Raw genomic sequence first — 17979 nt, forward strand, 5'->3', positions numbered from 1 at the left:
CTTAAATAATTAGGGTTTTAAGATAAATAATTAGGGTTTTAAGATAAAGAGTATGATGCTCTGTATTCAAAGAAATCAAAAGATTAAAATGTTAGGGTTTTTAGAAAACATACCTTATGTATCTAGAAATGTATCGTGCTTGAGAGGCTTGAGAAGGAAAATGGGTGAGGAGCATAGTCGATTTGGAGAGAAAGGGTTGCGATTGAGAGGCTTTACAATATATTTGCGGTTTGGTGAGTGGTCTTTTTTTTTAAATGTTGAGTAAGTAATCATATTAATATAAGGAGATAAACTAACATTACAATTACAAAAGACGAAAACTAAGGTGAGAAACCCTACTTCAAAGCAAGATCAAACAAAACTACTAAGGCACAACAATATCTGAGGGGTCGTTTAGGTACCTAAAAATGTATTGCCTGTGAAATACATTACTGTCGTAATACATTACTGGCAAAAAAAATTACTTGAAAATAGATTGTTCTTGTTTGGGTAGCATCTGGATGCAATCTTAAAAATACATTGCTATTGTTTGGCTACAGCTGGAGGAAATATAGGAAATGCATTACTAATCTTTTTATTTTTATTGCTTGAATAGTGCTTTGACCACTCAATTTAAATTTCTTAGGCTTAGAAGATATTAATTTGGCATAATGATTCATAAATTATTCGTTATTATAATTGGCAAAACTAACTCCTAATAACCAATGTTGTCATATTCGCTTCAGAGTCTTTTTCGGTTTGGTGCGAAAAATAAAGGATTTGGTGCTTCGGCCGATTCACAGGAAGAATTCAGACTTTTTTTAATTTAATATAAATAAATTAGATATTTATATATAAAATATATAAAAATAGTGAAAAAATTAAAAATAAACACTTCAAAGAAAATCTTTTATATAGATATTTCTAAGCAGATCCAAATCTGACCAAAGCTGCCCGAATCTGACAGAAGCACAACACCAGGCTTCACTTCGCTTCGGTCTAGGCTTAAAATCCAAAAGCTTCGGCCTCTTTGGCCTAAGCGAATTAAATTTGATAACACTGCTGCAACATAAAAGAAAAAAATAAAAGATATTAGCGTCCATTAAACTTGCATTTCACATATATTAAAATATGCGAGAATGCCTTTGAAAGAAATAGGGTTTCAAATGTCTTCAAGAAAAAAATAAAAAAATAAAGGGGAAATATCATCGTACCTTTTATTTTTTGGTTTTCATATATCAATAGACCCAAATATTCAAAATATATCTCCTAACCCTGTAACTAACTTTATCCACTTATAATTATTTTTTTAGCCATAACAAATATAAAAAAAACATGCTCATGCTAAACCCTTCATTTTTTTACATGATATATTCCCTACAAATTTCTCTTTATCTAACATTCACCTTCTTTGTCTCTCTAATGGGGAAGAGAGAGAGACACGGGGGGAGAGAGTGGGAAAATAGGTAGAGAGAGAGAGATTTAGGGAAAAATTATGTGAAGAGCGATAAATGATGGTGTTTAGAAAACATATGTTTTTTTTATATTTGTTTGGAGCAAAAAAATAAATTTAAAGGGCATAAAGTTAGGGGTTAAAAAATATAAAACTTACAATTTTTATGACCAGTTTTGAAACCTTTGTCTATTGAGATATAAAACTTAAAAATGGGGGGTACTAAGATATCTTACCAAAAATAAAACCTTAGAGTATGTAAAAATGGATCATTTGCAAGAATGAACTTGCCTTACAAGAATAGAACTCCTTTTCAATGGAGTTCAAATGACTTTCAATGGGTTTAATAGATGCAAAATCAGCAGAAACAACAACTGCAACTAGGTGGATGCTTCCTCTCTAGTGGCGGTGGCAGCTACAACATGCAACAAGGTGGATGCTTCCTCTCTAGTGGCGGTGGCAGCTACAACATGCAACAAGGTGGATGCTTCCTCTCTAGTGGCGATGGCAGCTACAACAGGGAAGTGGTAGAGGCTGCTACTGCTCCTCGACTGCGTGGTGGCGGTGGATGCTTAAGTTGCTAAGCAAAGGTGAAGTTGGCTATGGTAGTGGATGGCTTGGGCAGCAGTGGATCTGTTGGTAGCCACAATAAAACCATAGCAAAGCAACTTTTCCCGCCCAGGATAAATGCTGCTGAGTAGTCTAGGGCGACTCCTATCTTACTGTCTCATGGCATGGAAAGATTGGGATGGAGTGGGAATGCTTGAGATTGGACAGAGGGAAGTGACAAAAATATAGGTAAGGGGGAGAGAGAGACTGCTATCAGGCGTAGAGTGAGAGAGTTTTATTGAGTAAAGAAGGGAATATTGAAAGGGGTAGTTCAGTATTTAAATATTAACTTATGGAAAAAGTTTATCTAAGGATGCCCCTAAAAATTTATCAAAAAAGGTAGTTTTAATGTTGAAAAACCCTTTGATTGATTATCTCGCCATCAAAACATATGACTATGAAAAATAAAAAGATTTTAAGTCTCAAAAATATTGTGTATTTTACAACATATTATCTACACCATCCATTTTCAAGATTGTCATATGTTTATAGATCTATTTGATTTTAATCATTTTTAAAATTTAAAATTTTATAATTAAATATAAAAATAGATTTTGAGATAATCCTAATAACATTTTACATCAAAATTATATACCATGATCAAATTTGAAGGTGCATATGCATCCTTATGCAAACTGCACCCTTAACTTATTGGCCGGGTAAAAGTAAGTAAAAACAGTAATTGAGATAATAGTGTGATACTAACATATTTGACATGCATAAAAAAGAATGTTTTTTTAACCTCAAAAAACTTCCTCATGAGTATGCGAATAATGAAGTCCCACACCACAAATTGGTACATGGAGTTTTTCCGCATAAAAATACTTTGATCTTTGCCCATGTCTCTCTCTGATTTGAACCCTCCCAATCCTCTCTCTCTCTCGATGCCCTTCGCGCTTGGAGGAACTTCAATCATCTACAGGAACCTCGAAACTTCTTCCGCACAGATGAGAGAGATTGAGCCTCGAGCAAGCAAACAGGAAGAGTCATCCATGGAAGATCCTGAAGCGTCGTCAAGTGACACTGCTCCTCCCAATTTCGACGAAGAAGTCGTCGCTCGCTTAGAAGAAGCAGCGTCTCTTTGCTCTAAGGTTTGGCACTTGGCTCCCAGAAATTCCAGGGTTTCCATTCCACCTTCAAATCTACTGTGAAACTAAATTGTTTATAAACAGGCTCTGGTGAGTTATGACTCTCTGCAATGTGAGAAGGCCATCGATGTCTTTGTCAATTTGCTTGAAGGCGTCTCTGAAGCTGCCATTGCTAATCCAGAGAACCTTTCGCTAAAGGACCGCGCTTATGAGTGTCTCGATTTTACTTATCGAATTCTCTCTCCTCCATATTCAAACCAGGTTGGTTCCACTTTACTGTCACTGCCATTGTTTTCTTCAATTTTCGTGGTCCATAGATACAATGAGACTTGTATTGGAAGTTTTTTTTTTTTTTTTTCTGGTGATGGTGGAGGTTTGTTATTCTCTCATTGTTTCTATTTCCTTTGTTCATTTTGTGGGACTTTAATTATAATTGCTTTGTTAGATAATATTCGATGCATAATGTTCCCTTCCATGGTCTTGTTCCATGTGCTCATTTGATGTGACTTTTATCGTTATCGCTTGTTTGCAGATAATAGTGGGTGGTAATTTCTTTCATGTCATCCGTAGGTTTAATGAGACTTATATTACACTATAGTTGTTAATGCAGATGATAATGGATGCTTATTATTCTCTTTCATTGGGATGGTTAACCTGCTGATTAGTTAAAAATTTTATTGTGATTGCTTTTTGGGATAATATTGGATGCTTATTATTCTCTTTCATTGTCCTGGTTCAACTGTTGATTTAATGGAATGTGTACTGTAATTGTTTTTCGAGGTGATAATGGATGCTTGTTTCATGATCGTGGTTCATACATTTATTTAATGAGGTTGTCTTCTCAGATCATAATGAATATTTATTGTTCTCTTTGGTGGCCGTCGTTTATTGATTTAGTGAAATTGTATTATTATGGTTTTCTGAATGATTATGGATGCTTATTGTTCTCTTTGATGCCCTGTTTCATCTGTTGATTCAATAAGTATTATACTGATTTTTAAAATGATAGTGGATGCTTATTATTCTCTCCCACAGTTCTGTTTCATATGTCGAATGAGACTTGTTTCTTGATTACTTTTTCAGATTCTTGTGGATGCTCTTTCTTTAGAGCTGCCAAAGGCAGTTGCCAAGTTTGCTGGTATTTCTGAGAAATGCTTAGAGGTTGCGGAACATATAACTGATTACCTTTGCATGGCTTGTAACCCAAGGGACATGCTTTCCATTCTATGTGAGGTATTGTTAGTAATTGGAAATAGCTTTTTTCTATTTAGGCAGTGGAATTCACGTGGAAGTTGGACTCGTTGGCTTTTTTTGACTTCATATCTATTGTGAGATTTCTGAAATTTTTGTTTGTTCTGACATTACTGACGATTGTACTTTGAAGAACTTATTCTCATATAGTTAGCAATTTCTCAATAGATGGTCACACCTTATCATTTGGTAACACAAATGCTAGTTTGTATTGTGATTTTGATATTCAGACCCCTATGTATGTTGGACTAAGAGGATAACATTTTCAAATAAATATGAAGACAAAGACAATTCTTACAGTACAAAGTTACAACAGTATGACGACAGAAATATCTTATTTGTACATCAATAAAAATAATACACTTGCATAACCCATAATATGTCATCATCAACATCAGAGCCTTTTTCCAACTATTTGGGGTAGGCTACATGAATCTTGGTCCGCCATTCTTCTTGTCAAGGGCTATATCCTCAATGAGGCCATAGATCCCCATATCTTTACTCAATACTTCTAACCATATCCTTTTGGGCCCATCCCTTACTCTTTGAGCATTCCGCTTGAACTAACTCGCACCTCCTAGTAGATGCTGTACTGGGTTTGCTCACATGGCCAGCCTACTAAGTTTACTTTTTCTCATTTTATTGCCTATTAGAGCCACACCTAAGTTCTCCCAAATATATTCATATCTAAGTCTATCCCTTCTTGTCTTGCCACTCATCCATCTCAACATCCTCATCTCATCTACACTTATAATATAGGTACGTTATTTTTGATTGCCAAATATTCCGCCCCATAAAACAAAGCAGGTCTCACAGTCGTACTATAGAACTTCCCCTTCAGCTTCATTAGTATGTGGGTATCACATAAAACTCCGGTTGCATATCTCCACTTCGCCACGCAACTCTAATTCTATGTGCGACATCTTCCTCAATCTCTTCATTTCCGTGGATTATCGACTCAAGATATTGAAAATACGCCCTTTTTGGTATTTCTTGACCGTCAATCTTAACTACTTCTGCGTTTCTACTCGTATTATTACTAAACTTGCATTTCATTACTTTATCTTAGTTCGACTAATTTTAAAACCTTTAGATTCTATAACATTCCTCCAAAGTTCTTATTTTCTATTGACGGCTCTTTGGGTCTCATTGATCAAAATTATGTCGTCCGCGAACAACATACACCATCGTATCTCATCTTGTAGGTACCTAGTTAAGTCGTCCATAACTAAGACAAAGAGGTATGGGCTCCCTCAAACTGGAACATCTATCATATAAGTAAAAATTTGCTCACTTCAACTTATGTTTGATCCAATTTTTGGATGCTGCCTTGGAGTTTGGTCAACATGTAATCGGCCTTCCACCTAAAGCTGTTGATTCATAAGTTGGATGAAAACTGGTATTTTCAGCTTTCATTCAACCCACAAAGCAGCAGAATTTATGGGTAGACACACCCCAACTTTAATAATGAAATGGTACCCAGAAGTTTCATTTTAAACCTAAATGGGTTGTCACCCTAATCAGCTCCGAATATGGTTTGATGCCTCATCCAGATCAGGCCTTGGCAGCTTGGACAAATCTGCAACCTGTTCTGATGAAGGACCAGGTGAGTGTGATATCAAATAAGCTTTTATTGAATAAAAAGACTTTTTATTTTGATGTATTTTGTTCCATCATGGAATAATCGATTTCTGATCCAATTTTTATTGCAGTGAGATGATCTCCGCGATAAGGTATCGGGGATGTAATGTCAAGTATGTTGTAGGACTTAACCAGATAAGCTCACCAGTGGCAAAAGACGTAACCCTATACTTATCGTAGAACTAGATATGGAACTACCCCTTGCTTCCTATTGTCCAAGAAGAAGGGAGTCTTTTACAAACATTGAATTTCTTAGAATACTATGTGTGTAGTAGGAGACAACATGTCCAATCTAAGTCAACATAAATGAACTGAAGTTTTGTTAAACAAATCAAAATAACCTCCATCTAGGAGTTGATAGGATATATTCAATGATTGATGGTCTGTTGCCGAATATTTATCCTGCGCAACTGAACAAACTGACTAGTTGACTGCAAGCATGAATATATTTGTATTGATGATAGTTCAATTAAACGATCAATTCGTTATCCATGAGTAGTAGCATCTGAAAGAAAGAAGGAGATAAAGGTTATGCATGAGTAGAGAAGGAGACCAGCTTAATCTGCAGCGTATCATCCAAGTCTAATCATAGTGCACTTGGACGTCCTTATTATCTTATATAGATTGTCAACAATATATATTGTTAACAATACAAATATGCCAATGGCAATTACAAATATTAGATACGAGTACAAAATGAATAGGACCAACATAAATATCTTATTTACAAGTCTATCTTTGCATGCCATATCCTTACTACAACTCCTCAAGCTGTACATTGGCAACACTCAAGGATGGCATGCCATTTTGAAGTCTATATTTTTGCTTGGTCAGCCCTTCTGTAAAAATGCACGCCATTTTTTCATTGGTCCCGACAAACTTTGCAACTATGCTTTGTCTTCAATTTTCTAACTCACAAAGCGTTGATCTATCTGAATTTATTTGTTCTTTCCATGAAGCACTGGTTTTAATGAATTGGCTGTACTGCTATCGCACTTTAATTGTCATAGTGTATGACACTAATGCACAATTTAGGATCAAGAACCATATCATGTCTCCTTATCCATGCAATTTCAGAGGTGATTGCTTCCGTTGCATATGTTCATCTTCTATGATCTTGCCACTATCCCTTGCTTCTTGGTACACCAGGATGCCAAGTTGCTACTCATAAATGCACAACAACCTTTGACTAATCTCCTGGTACTTGAGTCCCCAACCCAGTCTGCATCTGAAAAGGTTACACTCTTACAGGATTCATATCCTTACGATTATTTTTGAAGTAAATTATCTCATCATTTGTAGTGCCTTTATGACCTCAATATCTTCTCTGAATGATCTCTTCTTGGATTATGTATTTATTGGCTTATGCATAGAATATGTTGGGTCTTGCAAAGGTTAGATACTGTAACGCACCACCTGTACCTCTGTATTCTACTAGATTTAAAATAAATTCACCAAAACTTTTATAATCTCTTAAACTCCTGTTCAAAACACAGCAGGTGAAGGGGCTGGTTGTGCTGCCTAAGTATCATCTTGTCTTTCTTTCTTTCAACTTATGTGCCTGGAAACGTTTTATCTTCCCTAGATCATTCATTTGAAGTGCAGTAGAGAGGACTTCTTCCATGTGATTCAGCTTTTTCATTTAGTTTCCCAAGAGTATAATATCATCTCTATATAAATTAATAGAGTGGTCATATCTCTTCCATCATGCTGAATAAACAAGGAGTGGTTCCATTGATTTCTCTGAATGCCTATCTCCTTAATGCCTTACAAAAGTTGTTAAACCAAGCTTGTGGTACTTGCTTTAACCCATATATCGCCCAGTTTAATTTGCACACCATGAGTTTTGGGTCTCTTGCACTCTATCTATATGGTTGGCAATTGGGTCTGGTCGATCCACCGACCCAATACGAGTCTGGGTGTGGATCCAAGTATTGTTCCAGGTGGGTCGACCTTGGTTAGGGTCTAAGTCTATCGTAGACCCTATGGGGTGGGTTGGGTCTAGGTCAAGGTTGACCCGATCAGCCGACCCAATATTTTCCTGTAATATATACGAAAGCATGCAACATTGTTTATGTATTAAAAAGTATTTATAAATGAAAGTAATTTTTTTTTTCTTTTATCAAATCCCTGGACTCGACATGGGTCAAGCTTGGGTCTGGGACCAGCTAGGAGACAGTTGGGTCGCGTACGGGTGACCTGACCTGGTTCGACCCATGAACACTAGTAACTATATATCCCATTAACCACTCCATATATAGTTCTTCTTCTAGATCCCTATTTCAAAATGCATTCTTGATGTGCAAGAGAACATACCCATTTTCACAATATGACTAAATGGTTCATCATAATCTAGTCCATATTCTTGATTATATCCTTTTGCAACTGGCCTCGCTTTGAACCACATAATTGAACCATCTACGTTACACTTTGTTTCATACATGCATTTGGACCCTACAAGAATCTTTCTTTGGGTCTTGGGACTGTTCGGTGTAACGCCGGTCTTAATGTACACAAATACTTAAACATTTCACTCAAGACACATGAATGCACATATTACGTACACATTCATAAACAAATTTGCAGCTGATATGGGCTGTTACACGCACTTAAAACTCAATTACAAGATTTGAAAAATACATCAAATTCACCTCATTATGGCCTCAACTCAATTGAAATAACACCAAGAGATAACTTGAATACATGACAATTTATACTCGGTCAAAATTTCAGCCACATAACCTTGTGCAACAATTACATCCAACTCTTTGAGACTTACATAAACTTAAACAAAAGCTGTCTCTTGCGATTATAACTCAAAGTGCAATGGAGTTTGAGTCCTTCTCATTTTAGTTGTTGTATATAATGCTTGTACTGGTCCTTTATGACCTAATTTTGATCTCACGTTTGGTACATTTTGAGGGGTGCTGTGATACCAACTATATTTACTTGTAAGGGTCCTCGAAGGCCTATCTTGGTTAGTGCACATAACGGATTTTGGGGGGTACTTCGACACTGTTCTTGTACATAGCTCCCAGCCTATGGCAGCCATTTTTTGAATGTAATACTTTATTTATTATTTCAATAGAGTCAAATAATTCCTCTAAGAAAAAATTTAAGTAGAATGTAAACCAAGGATCATGGACAATAGGAAGCTGATCTTACCTTAAGGAGGCATGGGGTCACCTCCGCAGGACTTCATACTCCTCATGCTCAATGCCCGTCCTTGACAGAGCAGGTACAAGGGTGAAGCCAACCAACCCAAAACTCCTTAAGACACAAGAGGGAACTGATTTAGTGTGTTGGATGTGTTGTAGAGATCCTTAGTTGTGGTGTGTGGAAATGTATTCAAATATGTGATCAACATGTGTAGTATGGTGTGGTATGAGGGGGTTCAAGCAAGGCCTTGGGAAATTAACAAATGAAGGTTAAGAGGAGATCAATACCTAGCTGTAAATGGACTTTAAGGTGGGCTTAGAGCAGCATATGGGAGTTTTGATGACAAAATCAATGGCAAATGGTGTGGAGCACATGCATTGTTTGTTCATATGAACATATTGTTTTGATTGTAAGCTATGTCACGAATACACACCATAGTGTACACCAAGGCTCAGTATCTCTCTAAGGGTGAGTGCGCCGCATACTTAGGGGTCTCTCATTGTAAATTTGGCACAATAAAAGTTAACCTTTCTCAGAAAAAAAAGAAGGCAGAATAACATTGCATTAGGAAGGATGAGAAATGCGGGGGTAAGGACCCCAATTTATAAGAGAATTTAGGGTTAGGCGAGTGTATAGAAGGTTCTCTTTGGGAGATGCAATGGGAGCCCTTGATCTAGGAGATCTATGGAGTGAGAAAGGCCTCATTCTGAGCCATCCATCCTTATCTAGCTATCATAGATCAAAGGATGGGATTTAAACACCTTTATCCCCTAGCCAATGAAGCCTTAATTTCTCTTCAATGTATCTAGTCTTGATTAAGTCTAGGTTAATCCATATTAATCCAATGACCAAGGTTAGCCTCTTGATATTTTCATTAATCCATGAGAGAGAGAGACTCCAAGGGTGGGGGCTGCCCCACATTTACTCATTTCCAAACTTGGTTATTATGTGGTTTTGTGAAAAATGGGTTAGAGTGCATTCTCTCTCTTCCTTCAAGTAAATCACATGGCCCACACACATAACCAATGGGAAATATCCTTGTGTCACTCATTTGTAAAGTGTCACTATGGGGGCCAAATATAGGAATGACTTAAGTCATTGGCTTGATATAAAAAAAGGCCCCCTTTTAGAAGAAGTGTCTTTTCTTCACATGTGCAAAGTGGTTCCCTATACTACTTTAAAATGAAACACACATATCTCCAATATGTGCATAACCAAACAAGGACTAAAAGTAGTGGATCGCCCAAGGTGTTGATGTCATGCTGATGTCAGCACCACATGGGGGGCCTTGTGGGTCCCATGGTTTGGCTATCTTTGGGCGCACATGTCGCCTAATGGCCACTTGACCCACATGTCTGCCGTATTGTCCTTATTTGAAATAAGTTGAAACAATTGGGCCAATTTGAGCCCAAAAAAATCAAATTAAAATTTCTAGGAATCCCGAAAGTTATTTTTGAGTTTACTTTATCATTCTCAAAAGGTTTGGAGGTTGAGAAAAATCCTAAAGAGAAATAAGGCACCTACGGGCTCCGAAACTCAATTTAACTTGGCTTATCTTGAAACCTGTGTTTACTTTCTCAAATCGACCCAACGAACTCATGACCCACTATCTTATGAGGGGCTCATGCTCGGTTCATCAGGCCGGCCAATTGGTGAAGGGATTCTAGAATTTAGAAACGGATTCAAGGTCCACCTCCGAGGACAAGTGAAGCACCATGAGTGCGGGGGTTCCTCTCATATGCACATGTGCACCTCCTTCTGGCACCTTCCCCTTGGAAGGAAGCTTCCCAAATTGCCGCTATCATATGCACATGCCGTGCGAAAGTGTTGGTCGAGGCTTTAGCCGTCGTCCTCATAGGCTAGCCTCCTCTCATAAAGGTTGCATTCTACTCTATGGCTAAACCACGACGATATCTCTAACCAATGACTAAGGGATAACCCCAAACCCTCTTGGTACTTGTATGGGCCTTACGCCTGATCTCGTGGGCATAGTTTTTCCATGACTTTGAGCTACTCACTCTGCCAGGTCCTAGACTGCCTAGGCGTGGTGAGTCATCCAAAACTAGGTACCTTTTGGGTCCTACTCTCCCACTGGTGCCAGAAATCCACTGTATAAATGAGGTATACCAAGAGGATCAAGGCCTTGAAACGCCATATACACGGAACAAGGACTATTGCCCATGTTCTACATTTATATAGTGATTGAATATTCTCATTCATTGCCTCTATCCATGTTAAATTCTTCTTTGCTACTTCATATAAATCATGCTCATGCTCATGCTCTTGCATAATTTCTATCAAGAAACCTTGATGTTTTATAGTACGGGGCGTCATAACTTATCCATCTTTCTATTGGATGCTATGTGCAATCTGATCTCCTGGGTTGAATAGGATCCCCAACATCTAAGGACTATGAGGTACATTTTTGATTTGATCGTTCTTGTGTGCTAAGGGATGTCTAGGCTCTTCCTCATTGATATGTATTTTGTGATACACAATTTTCATACGTGGGATGTCTTCCATGGGCTGCTCCCTTTTCTTTCTGCTTTGATAGACTATCAACTCTTCGTCATGCATTATGTGCTCTACTTTGATCTTCTTCGGATGAGTAACTTCTACTATCTACTGGTTCATCATGTAAATCACATTCATTGGCAATAGTGCATGAGGGATCAGTTTAGGTTCTTGGACAGCAATCTGAATGGGTCCTTCCATTTTTGGATGTTTATGAGGATAAGACATTCGGTTTTCATCAAAGTTCACATATTGCGAAATCAAAATTTATTGGTTCTTGGGCAATAACAATGATATACTTTGTGCATATCACTATAGCGGATGAATACACATATTTTAGCTTTTGGCATCAATTTATCCCTTTTGGACTTCCATCCACATGAACATAACAATAGCATTCAAAAATTTGTAGCATGCTATAATCCAGGTGTCATCCATGAAGAATAAAGTATGACGACTTTCTACTAGCATTCATGGTAGGCAACCAGTTAATTACATGTACTGCAGTGTGGACTGCTCACTTCACATAGATTTGGGAACCCTACTGGCATGCATCATAGATTGGGTTGCCTCTTTATATCTCTATGCTTTCTTTCCTCTGCACATTTTGTTGTGGTGTATTAGGATAAGAAAGCTCTTCCTCAATTCTATTATTGGAAAGGAAGTCTCTGAATTTATCAGTACTACTCCACTCCTTCGTCACTTTGCAATGATTTGAAATATGTCTAAACAGAGGAGTGAAATTGAACAAAGACACTAAAAACATTGAATTTTTTCTTTAAAAAGACGATTCAAGTGAATTTACTGTAACTATTTGGAATGAGATTTAGATTCCAAGTGAAAGTACTCCAAACATCAGAAGGTATTATTTCTAAAGGAAAATTGGCTCTTTTATTATTAACATTGAAAGGAACCTCACAATGTTTGGCGAGCTGGCAGCTTGAACAAATATTGACTCCTTTTATTATTTGAATTACATGAAATCAAATAGAATTTTTTTATATTGACAAGAGGGACTCTCCTACAATGGGCAAGTTGTTGGTGCCATATGAACACGTAAACTTTATTGGGAAAGAAAATTCAAGGAACTGGAAAGAGAGAAGACGACCTCATTTATTGACTATGACAATCCGTGATGTAGTTTCTTGATGATCAATATTGGAGGAAGCAAGTCTTTATTTACTAGGACAATCAATATTGGAGGAAGCAAGTCTTTATTTATACAACTTATTTAAAGACGTCATGCTACCATGGCCATCATTGATGCCACACATTGGTATCCTTATTAACATGACAAGACACAACCAGAGTTTAGAACTTGTTCGGACTCGTCATCAACTAAGTACAACTCTTCACACCATGAACCACTAGCAAAACATGGAAGTAAATACAATTGGGAGTAAATACAAAGAGCGACATGATTTTCTTTGGCCAACTATGACGCGGAAATAGGATTATGTTTGAAATTAGGGACAAGGAAAACAATTTTGAGATGTTTGGGACCTTTGGAAGACTGATGTTGACATTCCCAACATGAATAATGTGGCGAGAGGACCTATCTCCAATAATAATTCTTCCATTACCTAAGAAAGGGACTAGGGAAGAGAACATACCTGAATTTCTTGTCAAATGGTTGATTGTTCTACTATAAACAATCCATTCAGCTTCAGATGGAGATGTAATTTCGAGATTCTCCATAGATGTATTTAATGCAGCCAGTTGTGTTCCAATTTATGAATTCCACTTTCATTACTCACGGTCTTATGAACATATATTTAAAGCAACATACTAGTTGCTTTTGTATTGATGCAGCCTAGAATACTGCTCTCGAGTGTCTAGACAAGAAAGATAAGCTTAAAGTTTATAAGAGGAGCCACAAAAGGGTAAATTAGTTATTGAGTCTATCATTTTATGTCTTTTATTTATTTCTTGAGTATTTTTATTTGCTAAAGGGCATAAGTAGTAATTTGTAGAGGCTTTATTTTTTTTATTTACTTAAAGCCTTTGATAATTAATGGTGATGATTAGCTTAGTTGGATGGCTAGGATTAGTTCTCATTTAGGGTTTTCTTATAATGGATATGTGCTCAAGCATAATGAAGGATCATGTAATGGATTTTTATTCAAAACCCTAGAGTTGCAAATGTTCCTTTTTTATCTCTAGTTTTTTGAATCTTTCTCTCATTTTCGATCTTTGTTATCTTCTTCATTGCTAAACCCTAGCTCCAAGCTACTAGGTTTGTGCCAGGATGACAAGGATGGTACTGTAGCATGGAACTGTAGCACATTACTGCAGCATCAATTTTTGTGCCTTAGATCAACAACCATGTCTCCACATAGAGTAAAATGAGGAAAAGCAATAACCATAGTAGCATTTGATGCCAGTTCGCTAGAAGAGATTGCAGAGCTATGGAGATTAGTCGAAACCCTAGCTCTGCGTTTGGTATAGATGGAAGCCCTACCTCAAGAGGATGAGATCAAGGCAGATGAGGAATCCATAAATCCCTTCCCTGATCAAGCTCCAAGGAGAGGTAGTTGAACATACGGATAGGGATGGTAGGAGGTGGGAAACATGGTTCAAGGTTGAGATCCTTGAATGTTATGGAAATCTATCCTAGGACAACCATGGGGAAACTTTGTTCTCACTAAATGGATCTCAAAATCAGCATGTTGTGGACTCACTGCTAGTCTTTGACAAGTACCTAGAGTAAAATTTGGGTGTTGAGAAAGAAGCATGTGATCATAGTTCAATGATGATCCAACCGTAGAAAGGATCAAGAAGAAGATCCTACCATTGGAGAGGAATTTGTGGATGCTCCTATTTTTGATGATCAAGGAGTTGTTCCCAAAATATTGGAGATAACAGGTTTCTTACTCCCCATAGAAAGTAGTAAGGAGAATGGTGTTGACAGAGGTAATGATGACTATGCTCTTCTTCTTGGAGTTTTACCTGAATATGGAGTATCATGTGAGGTGTTCCCCAATGGTTTTTTGATTTTTTCCTATGAGCTTTTTGCTATTGAGTTCGATATAGAAGGTAGCCATTGAATGGGTGCTTATGTGATTCCTGATGTTAGTGTTTAACTTCAACCATTATTTTGTTTTGCGTGGATAACTATTATATTTAATTACTATGTGCGAATTGAAGGAAGTCACAGGGGTAATACATCATTAATTTTCAGCCGTTTCAAAATTCATGGTAGAGTTTTCTCTGATGTGTTCAGGACCAAGTGCGTTGTGCTCATGCATGACAAATATTGGCATTTCGTAATGGGCCCAAAATGTGGTTAATCCAATGTCTATGGGAAATGCGATAAAATGACACATCTTGATCTCAAGTCTCGTCATGGTAGGATTGTTCGCAATTTTGAAGAAGATCAATGACAATGCCTATTAGTTAAAGCTATCAAGCTATATTCATGCATATGATGCTTTTAATATCAAACATCTCATTCCATATCATGGTGATACCTTAGATGACAAGCCGCTGAATTCAAGGACAAATTCTTTTGAGGAATGGGGGACTGATGCAGCCTAGAATGCTGCTTTCGAGTATTTAGACTAGAGAGATAACCTTAAAGTTTACAGGGGAGCCTACGAAAAGGCAAATTAGGCATTGATTCTATCCTTTTATTTATTTATTTTTATTTTTTGTCTTTTATTCACTTAGGGGCATAAGTAGTAATTTCTAGAGTCTTTTGCATCTATTTTATTCACTTAAAGTTTTTTATAATGAATGACCATGATTAGATTAGTTGGATGGCCAAGATTAAGACTCATTATAATTTTTATATATAAGATCTGTAGTCAAGCATAATGAAGGATCACATTATGGACTGTTATTCCAAAACCTAGACAACAAGTGCTGCTTCTTTTAGCTTTGGTTTTTGAACCTTTTTCTAATTTTGGATCTTCCTTATCTTTTTCTTTGCTAAACCCTAGCTCCAAGCTACTAGGTCTGCGCCACGTATCGTGGTCCTGGGTTTCCATCATATTTACTAATAACAGTCAACAGTCGAATGGTTACGCCTTCCACCTATATGGTACATTATACAACTATTCCCATGAATGGAACGCCCATTATTATTGTTAGGTGGAGGTAGGATGCCATGCCCAGTGAAATTTCCATAAAACCCACCTCAACCATGATGGCCATGCCCTCAATTATTTCTTCCTCTACCTGTACCTCCACAAAAACCATTCCAAGGAGATGAATACTTTTTTGATAAACAAAACATCGTAAGAATCCACACTTGGTTGTTGTGTTGTCCTTTTATTAGGTAACATAGTTTCATGTTGAAGAGGTAAAGGACATAACCCAAAAGTGGGATATGGTGGTCTAGAGGTAACACTAGTAACAAAAGTCTCATATTGATCTCCAAGACCCTTCAAAGAAATGTATACTTCGTTAGTATCACTAATGAGATTCTGAATCATAGCCAGCTGATTACATATTCCTTTGATTTTGGCTATTAGTTGGTTATGGATTTATCTTCTTTTTGCAACTTAAAAGTTCTTGTCTCAAGTGCATTAGACTAGCCTGCGATTGCTGGGTATATGAGTTTTGTAATTCCTACCAGGGATTCTTTAGCAGTGTCTATATCAGGTACTTGTTCCAATATATCTTCTGACAATGTAGAATTAATCCACCCAATTAGTTGTTGATCCTTGACAAGCGAATCATCATATTCAGGGTTAAGGCTTTAAACTTTTTCTATCTTTCCTTCTGTACTCACTTCCTCTTTGGTGATGAACTACGGTGGTGCCTTGCACAATCCATCAATGTGACCCTCAATCGTATACTTTGACGAAAGGAATTATAACTTCAATACAATGAAGTTCGAAGAAAAAAGTTTGATGGTAAACTTGGGGAAAGGAATATGGAGGGGGGCTAGAATATTCTCTGGGATCAAATGAGTAGACAATAGTGGAAATAAGTTTTTTAAAAAAAAATGAAAAGGAGTTCTGTTCAAGCATGAACAATAACTGTGGTTTACTGTTCACATCAAAATATAGAATTTAGGGTAAGAAGAGATTTAGAGAGAAGAGATTGAGGGTTGAGAGTTCTAGGGTTTTACACCTAAGATTTCACACCAAAGGAACATAAGAGATTTAATGTGAAGAAGAGATTTAAGGTAAATAATTTAGGGTAAAGAAGAGATTTAGAGAGAGGAAATTGTTTAGGGTTAAGAGAGAGCTATTATCCAAGTCAAGGGGATATATCTAGGGTTTCATGCCAATATTGACTAACATGATCAATCTAAATAATGACTGACAAAGAAAGAGATAAAAGAAAGATTTTGATACCTTTGATCAATGGTTCACATTAATGGTTGAACTTTGCTTTGATACCATGTGAAATTATCGCCTCAAATACTTCAGAGAAAAAGAGACAAGTTGTGGAACATGAAGAGATGGATGGAGAGGAAACCAAAAGAAAAGTGACGTGAGCCTATAATTCCTTCATGAGTGAGGGGCTTCACTGTATGATATATATTTATAATGTTTCTGACCGTAATTAATTGAGGGTAGATAACAATACAAAAATCAAGAAATCACATATTTGTCCTTTACATTGATCTTAAACTAAAAATACAAGGATAAGTTACAGTAAAATACAAAATTATCTATATGCTCCTAACCAATTATGACTAACAATGGCAAGCTGAATAGGTCAAGATTGATGCACAATGGCAGGGGCTGAGGAAGGAGAACACTGCTAGGTTTTCTTGTTGGTGGGATGTTTGAATACCCAATGGGTATGTTTTAACAAGAAAACACTGTTAGTAAGTGGTTTGTGAGAAACCACTTTGGATTTGATGGAGAGGTGAAAGAGGAAGATGCCCCTCCTGACATTTTGTAGCACGTGATTGTAAAACCTTGGATGGATTTATTGAAACTGCACAAAAGAAGTGGGTAAAACATTAAATAGTTGAAACTATGGGTGCAACTTGATAAATTTCCCTTGATAAAAATTTGAATTTTTTAAACATCCATTAATTATTTATAATATTATATGGACTGCACTCTCGACCTAGAAAATTTAGTTAACTACATGCAAGGACCTCGATTTTTAACCAGATGGAACTCAGATGGGTAGAACTTATTGTTCGATCCCTAGAAATTGTTATCGAACTCACCAGCCTATTGGGATCTCGATCCCCTTACCTAAGGATCTTCTAGCCGTCCATGATATTTTGCTCTCAATCCGATCCCAGAATTGGTCTCAATTGCAATCCTAGTAACTATGTGTAAAAGTCCAGGATCCATGTCTCTATTGCCGAAG

At 37.0% G+C, this 17979-nt stretch overlaps 1 protein-coding gene across 12 annotated transcripts in view; it reads left to right on the top strand.

Moving 5' to 3' along the window:
- The first annotated feature begins 2763 nt into the window (after positions 1-2763).
- ALF4 (aberrant root formation protein) overlaps positions 2764-17979 on the top strand; it is a 33797-nt gene continuing 18581 nt past the window's right edge. For 11 of the 12 annotated variants that reach the window (XR_016046149.1, XR_016046148.1, XR_016046150.1 and 8 more), the window contains exons 1-3: positions 2764-3132; positions 3214-3390; positions 4213-4362. Coding sequence is in view for 3 of the 12 variants with exons in the window: in XM_006848752.4 (XP_006848815.3) it covers positions 2881-3132; positions 3214-3390; positions 4213-4362 (579 nt within the window). In the remaining 9 variants the exon portion in view is untranslated. Of the gene's footprint in view, positions 3133-3213; positions 3391-4212; positions 4363-5933; positions 5987-17979 lie in introns of all 12 variants that reach the window. The other variant, XM_088854181.1, reaches the window with a different exon arrangement.

Source organism: Amborella trichopoda, chromosome 12 (genome assembly GCF_054954075.1).
Source record: "Amborella trichopoda isolate Santa Cruz 75 chromosome 12, AtrichopodaSantaCruz75HAP2 v2.0, whole genome shotgun sequence".
Lineage (NCBI taxonomy): Eukaryota > Viridiplantae > Streptophyta > Magnoliopsida > Amborellales > Amborellaceae > Amborella > Amborella trichopoda.